At 43.3% G+C, this 20990-nt stretch overlaps 1 protein-coding gene across 7 annotated transcripts in view; it reads right to left on the reverse strand.

Annotated features, from left to right (window-relative positions):
• Window positions 1-20990, reverse strand: part of LOC140186899 (ATP-binding cassette sub-family C member 9-like) — a 193634-nt gene that overhangs the window by 103258 nt on the left and 69386 nt on the right. For all 7 annotated transcript variants that reach the window (XM_072241652.1, XM_072241653.1, XM_072241650.1 and 4 more), the window contains exons 9-13: window positions 17678-17833; window positions 13713-13847; window positions 10576-10738; window positions 8859-8899; window positions 4977-5119 (exon numbers count right to left, since the gene is read on the reverse strand). In XM_072241652.1, the coding sequence (XP_072097753.1) occupies window positions 4977-5119; window positions 8859-8899; window positions 10576-10738; window positions 13713-13847; window positions 17678-17833 (638 nt within the window). The remainder of the gene's footprint in view (window positions 1-4976; window positions 5120-8858; window positions 8900-10575; window positions 10739-13712; window positions 13848-17677; window positions 17834-20990) is intronic.

A 20990-nucleotide genomic window follows, 5' to 3' on the forward strand; every position in this document is an offset into this window, starting at 1 on the left:
CAGAAAGAAAAGCCCAAGCTCGCTCAACCTATTGTCATAAAACATGCCCTCTAGTCCAGGCAGCATCCTGGTACATCTCCCCTGAACCTTCTCTAAAGTTTCCACATCCTTCCTATAATGAGGCAACCAGAAATGAACACAATATTCCAAGTGGTCTAATGCAGGCTTCATAAGTTTGCAACATTACCCATTGGCACTTGAACTCAATTCTCTGACTAATGAAGGCCAATACGCCAAACAGCTTCTTAACAAAGCATCAGGCAACATCTTACAGGCCAGCAATGATTCCCTTTGTGATCAGGATCACACAAATGTTCCTTAATGTTGACACATCATGATGCATTTATATTGATATCCCCAGTGATATTGATCAGTTTTAATGACCATAAAATTAATCAATTGATACCAAATTATTTTAGAAAAGTTTTTAAAGCCAGCTCTGGTTAACATTAATTGATTAATTATATGGTCATTATTAACCATAGTCAAACAGCTCTCGAGTCCCTGCCAACCGTTAAGCATCCATTTAGATGAATCCTCCACTAATCCTATTATATTCAACCTCCAGGTTGAGTCGGTAGTGAAGAAGGCGAATGCAATGTTGGCATTCATTTCTAGAGGAATAGAGTATAGGAGCAGGGATGTGATGTTGAGGCTCTATAAGGCGCTGGTGAGACCTCACTTGGAGTACTGTGGGCAGTTTTGGTCTCACTTAAGAAAGGATGTGCTGACGTTGGAAGGGCACACAGAAGATTCACTAGAATGATTCCGGGAATGAGAGGGTTAACATATGAGGAACACTTGTCCGCTCTTGGACTGTATCCCTTGGAGTTTACAAGAATGAGGGGAGACCTCATAGAAACATTTCAAATGTTGAAAGGCATGGACAGAGTGGATGTGGCAAAGTTGTTTCCCATGATGGGGGAGTCTAGTACAAGAGGGCATGACTTAAGGATTGAAGGGCGCCCATTCAGAAGAGAAATGCGAAGAAATTTTTTTAGTCAGAGGGTGGTGAATCTATGGAATTTGTTGCCATGGGCAGCAGTGGAGGCCACGTCATTGGGTGTATTTAAGGCAGAGATTGATAGGTATCTGAGTAGCCAGGGCATCAAAGGTTATGGTGAGAAGGCAGGGGAGTGGGACTAAATGGGAGAATGGATCAGCTCATGATAAAATGGTGGAGCAGACTCAATGGGCCGAATGGCTGACTTCTGCTCCTTTGTCTTATGGTCTTATGGTCTTCCTGCATTCCTATCAGCTGCACCCCACCCCTAGCTCACTTGTACTCTCGGGCAATTGACGGTGGCCAATTAACCCCGTCACCTGCACTTCTTTGGGATGAGAGAGCAAACTGGAACACCCAGAGAAAACCCTCACAGTCACAGGGGAATATGCAAATTCCACACAGACTGCACTGGAGGTCAGGATCAAACCCAGGTCATCGGAGGTCTGGAGCAGCACCCACGCCTCCTTGAGATGAGCATTTTACTGCTGGTTGTTTTAACCATCATAATTCATATTCTAGAATACTATGATGAGATTCGAACAAGGCCACTCAGATTACTAGTCCATTCTTGGTCTTGTAATCTGACCCCAATACTGATATTCATGCCTGTACAACTGGATAAGAATCTGTATTTCTTTGATGCTCATTGAGCTAAATGTGTGAAAGGGGCATGGATTCAAATTCTTTGACATTCATCCAATTGAAATTTCAAGCAAGGTACAACAAGAATAGGGTGGTTAGTCCTGCCGAAGGGTTTCAGCCTGAAGCTTCGACTGTACTTTTTCCCATAGGTGCTGCCTGGCCTGCTGAGTTCCTCCAGCATTTTGTGTGTGTTGCTTGGATTTCCAGCAACTGCAGGTTTTCTCTTGTCACAAGTACCTTTATGATGGTGCTTTTAGAAATCAGAGACCCAGATTCGATGGAGATAGATCAGCAGTCTATTAGAGCTGCTATTTCCTCATGTAACTGATGGGAACTTCACGACACACCAATACAAGCTTCAAAAGATTAAGATTAGCTTTACTTGTCGCATGTGTATTGAAACAGACAGTGAAATGCATCGTTCGCATCAAATCAAATCAGTAAGGATTGTGCTGGGCAGTCCACAACTGATGCCTTGCTTCCAGAGCCAACAAAGCTTACCCACAGCTCACTAACCTAACTGTACATCTTTGGAATGTGGGAGGAAAGCACAGTAGCCAGAGGAGACCCACCAGTCATGGGAAAACATACAAACTCTTCACAGGCAGCGAAAGGAACTAAAACCCAATTGGTGATTGCTGGTGCTGTAATAGCATTTACACGAATTGCCACGCCACTCTGCTGCCACTGTTGCTGTCAGCTGTTTGCAGTATTTTTCATGAGCACTCTGATGTTCGATTCCTGGAAGGAGCATAACATTTTGAATACTCCACATCAGACAAGATGGGAGAACTCTGTATAATTTCCATCAGGTTAGAGGTTAATATTTTTGAATGGTTTAGTTTTTCCTAATCATAATTGCTTTAAGATTTTAAGATGTGAATTAGTTTTGACAGTCAATAATTTGAGTGTTTTTAAATATCTAAACATTTTGACTTTGAAAGCTTTCAAAGTCACGGGTTGTCAAATAATAACAGCAACAACAACTTATTTACGGAGTACTTTCCATAAAAATGAAGTAGTTCAATTCTAATTTTCAAAATAGTTAAGACAGGAGTGATATGCTTCTTCATCCTAGTTTTAGTTAAAAGTCTAGCAGTGGCATTCTGAATGAGAATGTTTGTCAGTAGATTACTTTCGAAGGCCAGTCAAAAGTGCATTTTAGTCATCTTGTCTACCCAATATAAAGGCATCAATGTCATGATGTGAGGTTTGGCCAAATGTTAAAATTAATCAGCATTTTGTATGATGGGCTTATTGCCTCATTGTCAGTGTTCATGGCAGCTTCTCTCTGCATCTTAACACTGAATGGAAATTCTGGGAGTAACGCCTGAGATTGTTGTGTGGATCCAGGATATCTGTGAAGAATTGAAGTGGGAAAAGCAGAAGGATTTAGTGGGACATACAGTAAATGCAAAAGATCCTGCACATCCTAGAAATCCAGTGCAACACACACAAAATGCTAAACGAACTCAGCAGATCAGGCAACATCTATGAAAAGGAATAAATAGTTGACGTTTTGGGCCGAGACCTTTCATCAGGATTTAGTAGGATCTCATAAGATATTTTCTACTCCTCTCTTCTTACACCTCATGAACCACTGGCCATGACTCACTGGCAGGTCTCGAGTAGACCATAAGTGCCATCTAGGATAGGTCTTCTCAAGATGAAGGCAAATAGTCACTATAAAACTGTGAAGGGATATCAGAGGCTTGAGTTCTCTGTTTTCAATTGAAGCATCAGATTACAATAAGACATGCATTAAGGACAGCTATTCTACCTGCACTCTCAGAATTAGACATCAATTAACTCACCACAGATTGGGTATCAAAACTGAACATCTCCTTGTTTGTATGGCTTAATGTGATAGTTCATTAACCCAAGTAGCTGCATAAGAAGGGCAAAGAACAAATCTAACAACCCACGGATCTGTTTTACTGTTCATGACGATCATGGAAGCACTTTTACACTAACCTATTTTCCAACTCTGTCCTTATCTTTCATTGCTTCTCCTGGTGAATAAAATCCAAGAATTACCATGATTAATATGCCCAGTGGTTGAATATTTGTCAATGCTTGAGGTTGAGAATTCCAACCATTCGCACTCCTTTTAAAGCCCCACATCTTAATTTAAATGTCAGCCCATAACCCTGGAATCTCTAGCTGAGGAGAACTTCCTTTCATCAACCCACTTATCAAGCATTATACATTTCAATGAGTGTTCTTTGAATTAGGAAATATGGGCTCACTCACTTAATTACTACATGAAGGGCTACTCCAAGGTTCTAAACTTCACAACAACAGTTCACTGGCTTCGTTGCTACTTGAAAGACAGATTAGCTTTATTTGTCACCTGCACATTGAATCATGCAAACATGCAGTGAAATGCACTGTTCTGTGTCAAATCAAATCAGTGAGGATTGTGTTGGGCAGCCCACAAGGGTCATCACACTTCCGACGCCAACATTGCATGCTCACAGCTCACTAACAGTAATTGCACATCTGTGGACCGTGGGAGGAAACTCGTATGGTGATGGGGAGAACGTACAATCTTATCACAGACAATGACGGGAATTAAATCCCAATTGTTCACCGCTGGCACTGTAAAGTAACGTGCTAACCACAATACTACCATGACGCCCAAACTTAAATGAGAATTAACCAAGCTGGTGTTGCAAGTCCACGTCAGTGAGGTCTACTGCAGGTACCCCTCAGACCAGTGTGCCTTTGCATCTCCCAGCACGACATTCCCCCATCCTTCCCAAATGTTGGCTGCAAAACCAGCATCCCTCAAACCCAATGACAAACCCAGCATCCAACTGTTCACCACTCAACACCACATACACATGTTCAGAGCTGGTCCGTAAGATCCCTTCTCAGAAGCATGAACCACCTTTTCGTTTGCATGTCCCTCATGTGCAACAGACATTCTGCAGCACAGAGCCCTCGACATAAAAATATTCACTGATCTGAGGGGATCAACCACACCTAATAGATCTTTCCAGGTACCAAAGAACTTCTACATCACTAATCTTTTTTTTACTGAGTGTATCCAGTATTTTCTCATTATTATATTGAGTAGGATTGTTTGCTGTTTAAAAATGAGGCTGCCTATTTAACAAACTTCGTGCCGTTCAAAAATTACTGAAACTAACGTTGAAATGTGGCCATTAACATTTGCATCTTCCATTACTTTATACAATTCAGTCATTCTGGAAATAGTAGTAAGCTTCCACACTTCAGAGTCCAATCATTTGTTGGTGAAGTGTGTTTTCCAAGCTGGTGAAATAGGAATGGCAATTTTAAAAGTTATAAATGAGTACCGTACCTGACTAAAGCTTTAACTGTGAATCTGACCACAGTGGACAGCAGAAATAGGGGGGTCACCAAGATGTTGAACAGGGACAAAGAGGCAAAGGCTACAGCAGAGGACAGATTCGGTGAGTCGAAGTGTGTGTACGCCACAAAGGTCTGGAAAATAGCAGAATAAAGTTCTAATTATTGATCACACTAAAAGTTACGATCTTCAACATTTCTCACCTGATCACTGCACCATTAACTCATTCCCCAATAGAGAAAGGAAGCACAATGGCTTTGCCGGGTGGTTATATTTGAATTGGGGTATATGGGGAGTCAGGGAGGGGTAGCACCTCTGGTGGGGGAGCATGTCGCGTCCTTTTCAAGGTGGTTAGTCCACCTTTGGTTCCCACCTGGCACTCAGCTCTCACCAGTGGCTCCCCGTAACTATTTGCATGCGACCCTGGCCACACCCCGGGCAACGGCTTCGACAAGCTGGCTAAACCAGGTGAGGGTAGCCAACGGGTCTCAAACCCTCGGTGAGATAGGGAGTTGTCTATCCCAGCATGTAAGACAGACTCCGGCGGAATGAGCGGACGGGACCAATGGAAGTTCCAACGGTCAAGAAGGCAGTCTCTGCAAGCGTCTTGTAACATGTAGAGCACGACAAGACACAGAAGACGTACTGGTCATCCACTGCGCCTAGTCCCAGCTCCAACCGTCTCGACTCTGTCTTGCCACTGGATCCAGATGGGAATTGGGAAGAGAGAGTGAGGCTGACACTGCGCAACTCTCCCTCACTTAAATCCAAATCACGCGCTAGTCTCGACACCATCATAATGGTGTTGAGGTCCTCATCGACGTCGACGATGGACGAGCGAACGATATTTGAATTAAAGGACAGTGTCTGGACAGCCACTAATAGTCTGATGTTTTTGCTTTTGATTCAGTTTAGGTTTCAGTGAATAGCTTGTGCATTGACAACCAACTGAAAACTATTAAAATCATTACAATGATTTCAGAAAGATTTCTTCAAACCATGTTCCTACGCTATTAGTGATGTTACAGCAACGCCAACCCCTGATTAGCAAGGGGGTCATATCATTATTAATTTGTCTTAGTTTCTCTGCACTGGCAAAACTTCCAGTTCTGCTTAGAGCCATAGCCTGCTGTTTATGGTTCTCCTTTCAGATCATTGTCTAGCAGAGTGTAAATGAAATGAGTAGGTTTAATTAGATAATACCAACAAAATTTTTTAACTCTATAAAAGTCCAGGATGAGCAGCTGCTCTGTTATTGCATATTTGGTATATCACGTCAATACCATTGACCCAGACCTATTGCCTTACTTAGTCAACAACTCCAACACTAGCGGATCTGTGACCAGTAAGGTGATAGGAGTGAACTGGCTGGTCCTTCACATTTAATATCTACCTGCTCTACAGGGCTAGTTGCACTGGCAAATAGATCAGATCCAACCACTGATTAGGTGCAAAACATTGATCGTAATCCAGATTCCTGCACCTTCACACAGCAAACATTAACAGTAGAGGATTGGCAGAAGGGCAGAAGTTCCTGTTTCTTCCCACTTGCTCTATCCCTGGACAACCCACTGAGCCCAGGAAGATTCTGTACATACCAGGGTGAGGAACTACATACATCTCACATCAGGCCACTCGTGTTAATTCACACCTAGTGTGGCTCCATTCATTTGAATGAAATCAGTGGCCTTATTTAAAATAAAAGTCAAAATAGCTAACTTTAGCTTCATTTTCCACTGTTTCTCTTCATAACTTGTTTAAACCAATCAACAGCATGTTGATGTGTTTTTTGAAAATATCAATTCTAGTTAATATTTAATTTTATTAAACAGTTTTGATGCGTTAATTGTTTAAATTAATTTCATCTACTATTAAAGCCCAATTATCAGAGAAATTTGCCATTTATCAGATAACCCAGTTACCAGGGGCGACAAGAGCTAAGCCGTGCCCGTGTTTTATGACATATCACCGAGAAGCCTGGTTGTCACCTTCAGGGCTGTTGCAAGATGTTGGCTGCCCTGTGGCAATAAACCATTAGTGCAGTCATTGAAGCAAAGTGGGCAGCAGGTAGGGTCAAAAACAATCCACTGGATGCTGGAGAGAACTACACAAGTCAACTATATACCTCAATGTGTTCAGTGAACTAATGTGTAACCTCGAGGAATTCTGCAGACGCTGGAGATTCAAGCAACACACATCAAAGTTGCTGGTGAACGCAGCAGGCCAGGCAGCATCTCTAGGAAGAGGTACAGTCAACGTTTCAGGTCGAGACCCTTCATCAGGACTAACTGAAGGAAGAGCTAGTAAGAGATTTGAAAGTGGGAGGAGGAGGGGAGATCCAAAATGATAGGAGAAGACAGGAGACTATTCCTCTTCTCACCCCGTCTCTTGCAATCTGGACTATTCCTCTTCTCACCCTGTCTCTTGCATCTGGACTATTCCTCTTCTCACCCTGTCTCTTGCAAAAATGCCATCCCCTTCTCGCAATTCCTCCGTCTCCCCGCATCTGCTCTCAGGATGAGGCTTTTCATTCCAGGACAGGGAGATGTCTTCCCTTCCTCCACCATCAACTCTGCTCTCAAATGCATCTCCCCCATTTCACGCACATCTGCTCTCACTCCATCCTCCCACCACCCCACTAGGAATAGGGTTCCCCTGGTCCTCACCTACCACCCACCAGCCTCTGGGTCCAACATATTATTCTCCGTAACTTCCGCCACCTCCAAGGGGATCCCACCACTAAGCACATTTTTCCCTCCCCCCCCCCACTTTCCGCAGGGATTGCTCCCTACGTGACTCCCTTGACCATTCATCCCCCCCATCCCTCCCCACCGATCTCCCTCCTGGCACTTATCCTTGTAAGCAGAACAAGTGCTACACATGCCCTTACACTTCCTCCCTTACCACCATTCAGGGCCCCAGACAGCCCTTCCAGGTGAGGCGACACTTCACCTGTGAGTCGGCTGGGGTGATATACTGCGTCCGGTGCTCCAGATGTGGCCTTCTATATATTGGCGAGACCCGACGCAGACTGGGAGATCGTTTTGCTGAACACCTACACTCTGTCCACCAGAGAAAGCAGGATCTCCCAGTGGCCACACATTTTAATTCCACATCCCATTCCCATTCTGACATGTCTATCCACAGCCTCCTCTACTGTAAAGATGAAGCCACACTGAGGTTGGAGGATCAACACCTTATATTCCATCTGGGTAGCCTCCAACCTGATGGCATGAACATTGACTTCTCAAACTTCCGCTAATGTCCCACCTCCCCCTCGTACCCCATCCGTTACTTATTTATATACACACATTCTTTCTCTCTCTCTCTCTCCTTTTTCTCCATCTGTCCCTCTGACTATACCCCTTGCCCATCCTCTGGGTTTTTCCCCCCTCCCCTTTTCCTTCTCCCTGGACCTCCTGTCCCATGATCCTCTCATATCCCTTTTGCCAATCACCTGTCCAGCTCTTGGCTCCATCCCTCCCCCTCCTGTCTTCTCCTATCGTTTTGGATCTCCCCCTCCCCGTCCCACTTTCAAATCTCTTACTAGCTCTCCCTTCAGTTAGTCCTGATGAAGGGACTCAGCCCGAAACGTCGACTGTACCTCTTACTAGAGATGCTGCCTGGCCTGCTGCGTTCACCAGCAACTTTGATAATGTGTAACCTGACAATTCCAATTTTGCATTTTCTTACAGAATTTCAAGACTTCAATTATCATATTATTTTAGCTACTTATAAATACAATGGTAGAATGGAAACCATCTGTTAACTTATGGTTGCAAACCTACAGAGCAAAACTCAAAATGACAAAACTTGTTCAAATATTCAGGAAGACAGAGGAAAGTACCAAGTTTTGATTACATTTTCACTTACCACCAATACAGCCGCAATCGGTATTGCTGCATTCATAAACACTGGAGAGGGGAAAAAACATTGGGTTGAATGAGAGGAGACCAAAAAGCAACTGGATTAGTCACTTCAGCATATATGTTATGGGAAAGAACAGTCTCCTGTCCCTTCAAGATCCTTCAGACAAATAACAGTGGGTCCAATTGTAGGTGTACAGAAATAAAAGTGCTTGAAAAAATATTGAGGATTTACATAGTTCGGTCCCTGACTTCAGGACATCTAAAGGAGTTTTACAACAAATGAAGCTCTTCAAAAGTGCAGCTGTTATTATACTGTGGGAAACACACATAACAATCTCCCATAAACAGCATGACCATTGATCTCAGATATTGGCTAATAATGACCAGATTAATGGAACCTTTCTAGTGCAATAGGATCTTTCATATCTGCCTGAGGGCAGATGGGACCTCAACTTAGGTCCATATCCAACTGTCAGCAGTTCTAACAATATCATGCACCCTCAGTACCAAACTGCTGTATCAGCCTAGAACTTAATTCCATGAATTTGGAGTCTAGCTTGATCAGGTTCTTCTGATCTGGATGCAAGAGTGTTTACCCAATCCATAACTGAGACCATCTTAAAGTAAATACCAGCAATACATTGCACTTCTGATGCCAAATAACCTTGGTCCAAGGAACATCGAAGTCTTCCTGTAGGTCTGTGTTGCAGGGTACTATGACTGCAAAATGTTTCTAATGGGTGTTGATCTGCTCAATGCATGAGATACTATCAGTTTTTCCTTCCTTTCTATCTATGGTAAACAACAGCAATGACCCATGTAGACATACAGCATTGTTGTAAGGCACACCAACAGCTCTACTTTGGTAAGGCTTTGAGATTTGGTACGTCACAAGATTCTTGAAAATTTCTGAAGGTGCACCCTAGAGAGCATTTGGGCTGGTTGCAGTGCAGCCTGCTATGCAGTGCAAGGGACTACAAGAGACTGCGGAGAATGAGAGACTCAGCCAGTTCTATAATGGGCACAAACCTCCCAACCATCAACACATCTTCAACAGGGAGTGCCTCAAGGCAGCTTCCATCATTATCCTCACCATCCAAGACGAGTCCACAATGCCCTCAAACCCTGCCTCCCATATAACCCCCCACCTTAAATTCCTCCATATGCCTGTCTAGCAATCTCTTAAATTTCACTAGTGTATCTGCCTCCACCACTGACTCAGGCAGTGCATTCCACGCACCAACCACTCTCTGAGTGAAAAACCTTCCTCTAATATCCCCCTTGAACTTCCCACCCCTTACCTGAAAGCCATGTCCTCTTTGCATTACCACCACCAGGGATGTGGTACAGGAGCCTGAAGTCCCCCACTCTACATTATAGTAGCAGCTTCTTCCCTTCCACCACCAGTTTTTTGAATAGCCATGAACTCCTGAACAGTACATTGTTATTTGACTTTACACTAGTTCTTTTTATATGTGTACTTATAGAACTTTTTAAAAAAATCTTGCACTGTACTGCTGCAGCAAAGCAATCAATTTCACAACATGTAAGGAATAATAAACCTGATTCTGATTTCTTAACACACTAACATAGTAAAGTGGGATTGGTGAATTGGGGAGCTGCATCCCGACCTGCTCAATGTCTGCCAGCCTGCCCACCAAACCTTTATCTTAAAATGTTAATGATATCTGCAGCGACAGGCAATTGTGGTCAATGCATACTGGATAAGGATGTGTAGAGTGCAAAGCTCTTGAGACTGGTTAGCTCTTGCATTCGTGTTTTCTCCACATTGTTACAAAATATGTGCTCCCAGGCATAGAGCTTCAGAAGTTTGATGCCCTTCAAAATTTCATTGGTATTCTTCAGTCTTTCTGTGGAGTAGTCCTGTGGATGAATAGAAACCAAACACAAATATCAATAACTGTGATGTATGACTCCACTTCAACTCTAAATGTTAAGTATATAGTCTTTGCAATTGCACATCCTGTGCCATAATGCTCCACTGCTGCTGTTAAGTAGACACAAGAGATTGCAGACACTGGAATCTGGATCAACAAACAATCCACTGGAGGAACTTAGCAAGTTGAGTTGCATCCTTGGGGTTGGTGGGGGAGAGAGGAAAGGAACTATCGACATTTTGTGTTGAAATGCTGCAACAGGACTGGATCAGGCAGTTAACTGAAGATGCTCAGCAGAGTTGGTTTATCCAGATAAACAACAGAGATTTCTTTCAATGGAATGTCCTATTCTACGAGGCCTGCTTACGCAACGAGTTTGAGTTGGAGCGGTGGACACGGTGTACACCCAGAAGCCAAGAGCTACATGGACAGCATGTTTCGTGAGGTGGTCACTCTGCAGCTTTAGAACGTTCAGGCAGAGAGGGAATGGGTGATCGCCACACAGAAGAGGACGGCAGGGAGGTAGTATGGACCCTTGAACTCACCATACAATTTGCTCATTGACCAGTGTCCTGTGCTGGGAGGTCAGGTGGGGCAGAAGGTCAGTTTGGAGATGCAGTGGAGAGGAGGGATAGTCAGCTTGAAGGTGAGGGGGACGGTCAACCAGTAAAAGTCTGATTAATTTGAATTTGGTTAATAATTCAGAGTTTGGAGACTAGTAATTGTTGGTAATCCATGAAGCTAACCACCTGCCTTCCACCTGAGCAAATCTCCCACCCTGCTGATGAGACATTTACTGGAGCAAGATAGGACACCTGCCTGAGTGGTGCCACAGCAACAAAGTCTCTCTCAATGCCAGCAGAACTAAAAGAGACTGTTGATGACTTAGGAAAGGAGGGATTGACTCTACATTGGAGGATTGACTATGGAGAGAATCAGCAGATTTAAATTCCTGGAGATTAACATACTGTATTGGATAATCTGTGCTGGGCCCAGAATAGAGATGCAATCATAAGAAATGTGTGCTTGTGTCTTTTCCTTCTTAGGTGGTTGTGGAGGTTCAGTTTGTCACCAAACTTGAACAAACACCTACAGGTGTGCTGTTGAAAGTATCCTGACTGGTTGCATCATAATCTGGTGCGGTAATTCAAATGCACAAGAACACAAGAAGCTGCAAAGAACAGCTTACACTGCAGAATACATAACGGGCACGTCCTCCCCACCATCGGTGTACCTGCACACTCACTGCCTCAGGAAGGCAACGCCTCTGATCGAAGGTCATCACCATCCGGGCCATGCAATCCTTTCACAGCGACCATCAAGCAGGAGGTACAGAAGCTTCAAATTCCACAGTACTAGGTTCAACTACAGCTACTTTCCCTTCAGTTATCCAGTTGTTGAACCAACTGGCAAAACCCAAGTCAACACAGTTTAGCAACTTTAAGAACTTTGATCACTTTGCACCAAAATGAACTTTTTTTTTTGTTCTAATTGCTTCCTTCTTGTAAAAATAGCATTATTTGTAATTGCCATTAATTGCTATTTAATTAATTATACATAATTAATAATACCATTAATGCTGCCCTCACCTGTGTCTGCTCCATTTCCTGGATATCCACTCTCATTCATCTTCCCCTATCACTCTAACAGTGATAGAGTTCCTTTTATCCTTATGTACCACCTCGTGAGCCTTCATATCCAATACATCATTCTCTACAACTTCCACCATGTTCAGTAGGACCCTACCAACAAATACTTCTTACCTCCCCCACTCTCTGCTTTAAGCAGGGAACTCCCCATGATTCCCTCGTCCATTTGTCCTAGCTCACTGATCACTGTCCTGGCACTAATCCCACCAAGCAAAACAAGTGTTATACCTGCCCATTCATCTCCTCTCCCACCACCAATCAGAGACCCAAGCAGTCCTTCCAGATGAGGTGAAACTTTACCTGTGAGTCTTTCTGGGTTACCTACTGTCTCTGGTGCTCCCACTGTGGCCTCTTCATTGGTGAGACCTGATATAGAATGGGGGACCTTTTTGTCGAGCCCCTTCGCTCAGTCCACAACAGGGAGGATTTCCCAGTGGCTGACCATTTTAATTCCACACCCATTCCCATTCTGAAATTGCTCCACAGGCTCCTCTACAGCCAATGCTGTCGGGTTGGAGGAGTAATATCTCATATTCCGTTTGGATAGCCTCCAACCCGACGGCATTAACACTGAGTTCTCCAACTTCCAGTAATTTATTCCTCCACCACTTCTCTCCAATTTCAAGCCCCATTCTGGTTCTTCTCTCATCTCTGCTCTTCCCCTCACTCACTTAGCACCTTCTCTGGTGCCCCCCTCTTCCTTCGCTTTCTCCCATGGTCCACTCTCCTCTCCCATCAGATTCCTTCTTCCACCTATCACTTCCCAGTTTTTCAATTCATCCACTCCATCCCACCCACCCACCATCCCCCTCACTTGGCTTCACCTATCACCTGCCAGCTTGTTCTCCTTCTCCTCCCCCAACCCCCTTATCCTGGTTTCTTCCCATTTCCTTTCCAGTCCTGAGGAAGGGTATCACCCGAGACATCAACTGATGAAGGGTATCACCCAAGACATCAACTCTTTATTCGTCTCCATAGATTCTGCCTGGCCTGCTGAGTTCCTCCAGCATTTTGTGAGCATTACTAAACATATTTATTTATGTTCTTCTTGTGATACTGCTTAAATTATGCTATGTAACCGTGATGCTGCTACAAGCAAGTTTTACATTGCACTTACGCATGTGTGTACTTGTGCACATAACAATAAACTCCACTTTGACTTTGACCCAAACCTATCACTGATAAAGAAATCCCACTCTTCACTTCAAGTGAATCTTCTAGCCAATCAATAAATGGAATCCCTCGTGGAGCGAGTGAATATTGTCCCGGGTGAAGCCACATTGTCTTCCAGGTTACGAATGTGGTACTTACCAACGTGCTCTTCTGTGCATCCGCGAGCTTGGTTGCTATGAAGTACTGCATGGGAGCGAGCAGCGCTATGACGGATGCGCCAATCAGAGCACTGATTCCCAGCATGTAATACAACAAGATCACACCCATGATGATCTGTGAATAGGAGCAAACACCACACTATAAGTTCATGATTGCAGACCTCTGACCTCGCAGTATTTCTGAGTCCCAGAGCAGGCACCCTTGAAAGACGTGTCAATCCCTGAATACTCCACTGGCACTCACTGCCTACTCCCCTCTGAAGGTACTGGGCCCCAGTCAATGGTGGGGCATTAAAGCACAACAGGCAAACTTAAATTCAAACAGGAAATGCTGGAAACATGCAGCAGGTCAGGTGGCATCAATGAAGAAAGCAAGAGAGTTCAAATTTCAGGTAATTTAACAATCAAAAACACTCAACAGATGCACTTGTTCTGTTTCCAGCATTTTTTTGTTTCTATTTCAGATTTCCCGCCATCTTTTTCTTTATTTTCACTTCTACATGTTATTTCTACAATATTTTAGAAAGTGAACAAATTTCAAAATGTGACCTGGTTTAGTTAAAAAAGAACGTAAGGGAATAATTTTCAAGCCTGGCAGACCAGGATAGAAACTCTTTCTACATGACCATTTAGTGTTTGTTGAAGTGAACACGTAATCTCTGAAGACTTATTATTATCCTAGGGTTCAGAGTGGCTAGTGTGCTGGTGATGGTGGGGAAGGGTTCTGCTCTTGCCGGAATTTTGACAGCATTTGTTGGTTTTCTACATGGTAAATTAGCAGGTTGGGTGCATGGACCCCCAACACTTATAGAAACACAATAAAGTCCTACCTCATGGTTGGATGGGGCAAATCCTGAAGCTTTAACCAAAATGATAACAGAGCAGCAAAAAAAAGTGATCCTGATGCCTACAAATTCTCTTTACTTTTATTTCATTGTAAAACCATTGCCAAAAGCTGAAGCCATAGTTAGTCTCAATAGACATAACGTCTGCTTAAACTCAGAGGACAGGAATTACCAGGCAGCCCAGGAAGACCTGAATCTCTACCTCAAAAATTATTAATGGATCACTACACTAATATTCTCAAGAGAACCATCTGCTTTGTCCCACTCCCATTCAACCCCTACCTGAGATGAGTTCACCTTCACATGGCCAGCTTCCTCCCTCCCCTCTAACATGTTCCTTATTTCTGCCGTTTGACTGTCCCAATTAGGTTAGCTGTGTTGAGGTGCAGTCAGTTCTCCAGCTCTTGCAATCTCACCGCACGCTTCAAAATCAAACACAACCACGCCCGTCGATATCAACAACACATTACTATGTAAATTCTGCTTTCAGAAATTGGCGGTTAAGGTTAGGGAGGGAGGGAACGTCGACTCAGACCATGAGAGGCCTGCGTCGGGCATTTTCATGCCTTACAAGGCGCAGATTGGAAGTCTGTGTGGAGTGCCACTCCTCGCACAGACACTAGAGCAATGTGTGATTAAGTGCCTTGCTCAAGGGCACAAACACACTGCCACAGCTGAGGCTCGAACTAGCGACCTTGAGGTAACTAGACAAACACCTTAACCACTTGGACACTAACTGCCCAATTTTGATTCTACAACTGAAAGGCTTGCCTACCAAGCAATGGTCAGTAAGAATGTAGACTGCTGGTGGAGACTGCAGCCACAGTTAGACTTGTACAGCTGAGGATCATGGGCACTATCCTGCTCTCCATCGAGGTCATCTTCGAAAGGTGATACCTCAAAAAGGTGGCAGCCATCATTAAGCACCCTCACCACCAGGGCATGCCTCTTCTCATTATTACCATCAGGAGGACCTACAGGAGCCTGAACACACACTCAAAATTTAGGAACAGTATCTTCCCCTCCCTCATCAGATTTTGAAATGACAATGAACTCACGAACACCATCTCACTGTTTTTCCTCTGTTTGTCTCTTTGTATATCTTATTTACACTCAATGGCCATTTATTAGGTACCACATGTAACTAATAAAGTGACCACTGAGTATGATTGTGGTCTTCTGTTGCTGTAGCTCATCCACTTCAAGATTCAACGTGTTTTGCATTCAGAGATGCTCTTCTGTACACCACCATTGTAACACGTGGTTACTTAAGCTACGGTAGCCTTCCTGACGGCTTGAAGTGGTCTGGCCATTTTCCTCTGACTTTTCTCATTAACAAGGTGTTTTCACCCACAGAACTTACACTCACTGGATGTTTTTTTGTTTCTTGCACCATCCTTTGTAAATTGTAGGGACTGCTTGCATGAAAATCCTGGAAGATCAGTAGTTTCTGAGATACTCAAACCACCCCATCTGGCATCAACTATGATTCCCTGGTCAAAGCCAATTGGATCACATTTCTTCCCCATTCTAATGTTCGTTCTGAACAACAACTGAACCTCTTGACCATGACTGCATGCTTTAATACGCTGAGTTGTTGCCACATCATTGGCTGATTCTATATTTGCATTAACAAGAACATGTACAGGTGTACCTAATAAAGTGGCCACTGAATGCACATCTTTTATTGTATTTTATGTAGTGTTCTGTAGCACTAGGGAAAAGAGTACAGTCGACATTTCGGGCCGAGACCCTTCAGCAGGACACACTGAAGGGTCTCGGCCCTAAAGATTGACTGTACTCTTTTCCATAGATGCTGCCTGGCCTGATGAGCTCCTCCAGCATTTTGCGTGTGTTGCCTGCACCTTTGTCTTGCGGTTTTGTGCCCCGGTGATCCACTCTTTAGTTCTCCACATTGTCTGGCTATTGAAGGCAGTTCGGTAACCAGTGCACAATGCACCTCATTCCTGAACATGGCCACATTAACTTTGGCTCAAACAACAGCTTACCCTGGACTGGTATACGTCCCATTGTACAGCCCCATACGTTGAACTGATTCCTTCCAGATATATAGAACAAATTCTTAATTTCTGCACCATCTAAAACACCCAGAGGCCCAAATACATTACTTTCACTACAACACAAAAATTATTCTACAGGACCACTGAAAATATAATGGGTGAACTAGCACACTTAGCTAACACCTCCTATATTCCATCAGCTAACTACTTTCAGTGGAGAGGAACCTATCTAAATCACCTGTTGGTTTGCCCAGGAGTTCATCAGTCACCAAGAGGAAGAGGGCAGGCTATAAGCGCAGTCTCTCATGCCTGGCTAAAGACTGCCCTTGGAATTCTCAGCAGTTAGATTTTAGGCGTAGGGAGTGCCAACACGGGAACTCCATCGGAGATGATGGAGCGTTGAAGGGGGTAAGAGAGTGTCACCTTCCTGTCTGTGGAAGGTCAGCTTCTGCTTTCCTTCAAAAGTCAACATGAAAGTGTTCAATGACAGAGGCTGGGTCCCACTGCTTTCCAAGGTCCCACAATCAGACCAAGCACCGATGAAGTTCAGATCATTTGACCGTACGATATAGGAGCAGAATTAGTCCATTTAGCCCATTCAGTCTGCTCTGCCTTTCCATCAAAGCCGATTTATTATTCTCCTCAACCCCATTCTCCTGCCTTCTCCCTGTAACCTTTGATGCCCTTACTAATCGAGAACCTATCAAATTCTGCTTTAAATATACCCAATGAATTTGCCTCTACAGACGCCTGTGGCAATGTATTCCACAGATTCACCACCTTCTGACTAAAGAAACGCCTCCTCATCTCTACTATTCTGCAACAATAACTATCAAGGACCTCTTGAAGCCTGAGACTGAGACAGCTGTAAAGTGTCAACGCAAAAGCAGAAATTTAACTAGTCTGCTCAAAGGGCTGCATTGTATTACCTTGAAGGTTTCAATGCCAAGACAACAGTGCATGAGTTTAATACAGCAATCAGCTCTCTACTGAACACAGTACATTTACCTGTTGATTTCCAACTCTATGTTTTTTTTAAGTACCTAGATGGTTAGCAATATCTTATGAGAGTACTTTACCTGAACTGGCATGGCCCACAGATTAGGACAAAGAAAGAGGAACCACATCAGCTGGTTTGTTTCAATGGCAACAAGATTATTGATTTGGCCCAGCGTCATTTCCCCCATTGACATATTGGAGGTGGATAGACAAAGAATCTTGTTGTAGATCATGGCCTAAAGAAGGAAAACAAACTGTCATTTTTGAAGTCTATAGAGTGCTAGTGAGGAGAAAATGTAAAAGTTAGGTACAAGTAGGAGCAGTAATTAACATGTAAATCAAATAAGCATCATCATCATCATCATCAGGTGCCGTGCCCAGTTTGAGCTTTGACTGCCATGGCCCACACACTCCTGTTTCGGGTCAAGTGGATCAATTCACTGGTATTCATTTCCAGTTCTCTAGCTGCTGTCTCCATCATCATTTGTCTTTGCCTTCCTCTTGCTTTCTTCCCTTCAATCTTTCCCATAATTACCGTGCATTCTAACTCCTCTTTCCTAATCACATGTCCAATGAAGTTACATTGCCTTTTCATGATCTCATACATTATTTCTCTTTTTGTTCTTGCTCTGTTCATGACATCTTCGTTAGGTATTCGTTTTGTCCATGATATTCTTTGCATCCTCCTCAAAAACCACATCTCTGCTGCTACAATTCGTTTCCTCATGTTACTAGATATTGTCCAACATTCTGAGCCACATAACATAACTGGATAAACGTAACATTTCAGTACTCAGAGGCGGGTTGTCATGCCTAGCTTAGTGTTGGTCAGTATACTCTTCATTCTCGTAAAGGTGTCTTTTGCCATCCCTATTCTTCTTTTGATGTCCATGTCGCACCTGCCATCTGATGTCACCCAGCTTCCTAAGTAGCAAAAGTTCTGTACTTGTTTTATGTCTTCCCCGTTTATTCTCAGCCTGCAGATAGGAATCTCCTTTTTTTTTGGATATCACCACATATTCTGTCTCTTTGTCATTGATAGACCCATTTTTGCACTTCCTTCAAAAACTATATCAAGTTTTGTAGTTCTTCCGCCGTACTTGCAATTAACACAGTGTCATCCGCATATCTGAAATTATTGTTTCACTGTATTTATTATTACGGAGAAAGCACACCCTTGTCTAACGCCTCTCTTGATTTCCGTAAACTGACTCACTTCTCCATCTATTCTTACAGCGGCAGTTTGTTCCCAGTACAGCAAATAAGCATAAACAGCATAATGGGCATTAATAATTCTGTACATGGCTGATGTACTTTAAATTGAACATGTTGAAATTTTTCTAAAACTATTTTCTTGCAATGTTATACCAAAGCCTGGCCAGTTTAAACACTTATCTTGCTTAAACCAAGTTTCCTGGCAATTGACAAGAAGGTGGAGGGATTCAGTGGGTCAGGCAGCATCTGTGGACTGAAATAGACAGTCAATGATTTGGGTTGAGACCCTTTCTCTGGACCGCATTTAGCATCTGCAGTCTCATCTGTCTCAAGTTACCCGGCAATAGATAGTACAGTAGATCTCACAACTCCAGTAACCCTGGTACAATCCTGATCCCAGTGCTCTCCATGTGGGCTTTACATGTTCTCCCTGAGACCGGGTAAATTTCCCCGGTTCAAAGTCATGATTGATGATTAACTAACTATGTAAATTACCCCTCAATGTAGATAAGCGGCTAAAGGAATTAATGGAGAGAGATTAAACTGCAGGTTCACAGTTAAATAACAAGGGGTCAAAGGGGCTACTCAGAGGAAGCAGCAATGTTAATGGTCCAAATGGTCTCCTGGGTCATAACAATCTTATCTATTATTGGCAGGAGTGTTAAAATCAGGATAAACAGGCAGAAATTTGATGGATAAGGTAGGGTCCATAGAAGGTTGTAAATCCTTCTTCACTAAAAATTTCAGTTCAACATCATTTAGTGATTAAGAAAACCTACATCTCTCCAACCCGTGACAATGAAAGTTCTTTATTTTTCAAAGAAACATTTCTGATGCATTCAAATATACTAAAAGCATAAAATAAAGCTTTTAAATAATCATTCAGAACCTGAAGGAAAAACTTTTTCACGCTGAGGGTTGTGGATCTGTGGAATGCTCTGCCTCAGAAGGCAGTGGAGGCCAATTCTCTGGATGCTTTCAAGGAAGAGTTAGATAGAGTTCTTAATGATAGCAGAGTCAAGGGATATGGGGAGAAGGCAGGAGCAGGGTACTGATTGTGGATGATCAGCCATGATCACAGTGAATGGCAGTGCTGGCTCGAAGGGCTGAATAGCCTACTCCTGCACCTATTGTCTATTAAGATAAGGAAGCTAAGTCAGCACAAGGTTTCTTGACGGGTATCGGAATTTCAATGGTGGCTCAGTCAATCAGTGTGAGTAATCAACAATTTCACTACTTCTGCAAAGTTTCCATCCCGTACAAGCAAGAAAAATTAGAGTGTAAAATACAATATTTTTTCCATACAATAGCATTCCTCTTCGTAAATGCAAGGCTTCAGAAAATTGCAATGTCCTGAGATTTGGCAGAGCATTAAAAGTAGCAAAAACCCAAGTATCTTCATGATAATCTGGTGATGGATCCATGGAATTCATTGCCACAGATGACTGTGGAAGTCGAGTAATTGGGCATATGTAAACTGGAGCTTTATAGGTTCTTGATTAGTCAGGGCATCAAAGATTATGGGGTTGAGGGACAATAAATCAACCATGATAGAATGGCAAAGCCAAATGGCCTAATTCTGCTCCTAAATCTTATGGTCTAAAATAGGAAGATATCCTAAGACACTTTCCCAGAGAACAATCAGACAAACACAGATTAGGAGAAGATATGAAAGTGGATAAATAAAAGATTGAACAGACATAGAATGGTATTTCTCACCCTGAGGCAACAGATAAGCAGTTATTATCACAATACCTTTTGATCAGACTGATGATCAGAATGATCAGACTGCGTGCATCTTGACTCTTCCATTTCCCATATTCTGAGAATCTCATTAACAGAATCTTATTAACACTCAAGTGCTTTGGCCATAGAAAGCACTGCATATTTTCAAGCTCATTTGTTAAAGAAAGAAAGCAAGCTAGAGCGGACAGAGGTTTGTTAAAGAGGCAGCGCATGTGGATCTCAAGCCTGGAGTTCATGGCTCAGTCATCAGCTAGTTAGAGGGGTCGGTATCGAAGACCAAAGTCCAAAGATCAATCTGAGATCAGGGCGTTGAAGCCTGGAGGCTGGTCCTGGGTTTGGGTGACTGTCCACGTGAGTGGGTCGGTGGGAGTGGAGAAAGGGGCTTGTTTTGCTGCTAGTTGTGTTCTGTGTTCTGCTGAACATAGGTGTGCT

This window comes from Mobula birostris, chromosome 23 (genome assembly GCF_030028105.1).
Source record: "Mobula birostris isolate sMobBir1 chromosome 23, sMobBir1.hap1, whole genome shotgun sequence".
NCBI classification, from domain to species: Eukaryota; Metazoa; Chordata; class Chondrichthyes; order Myliobatiformes; family Myliobatidae; genus Mobula; species Mobula birostris.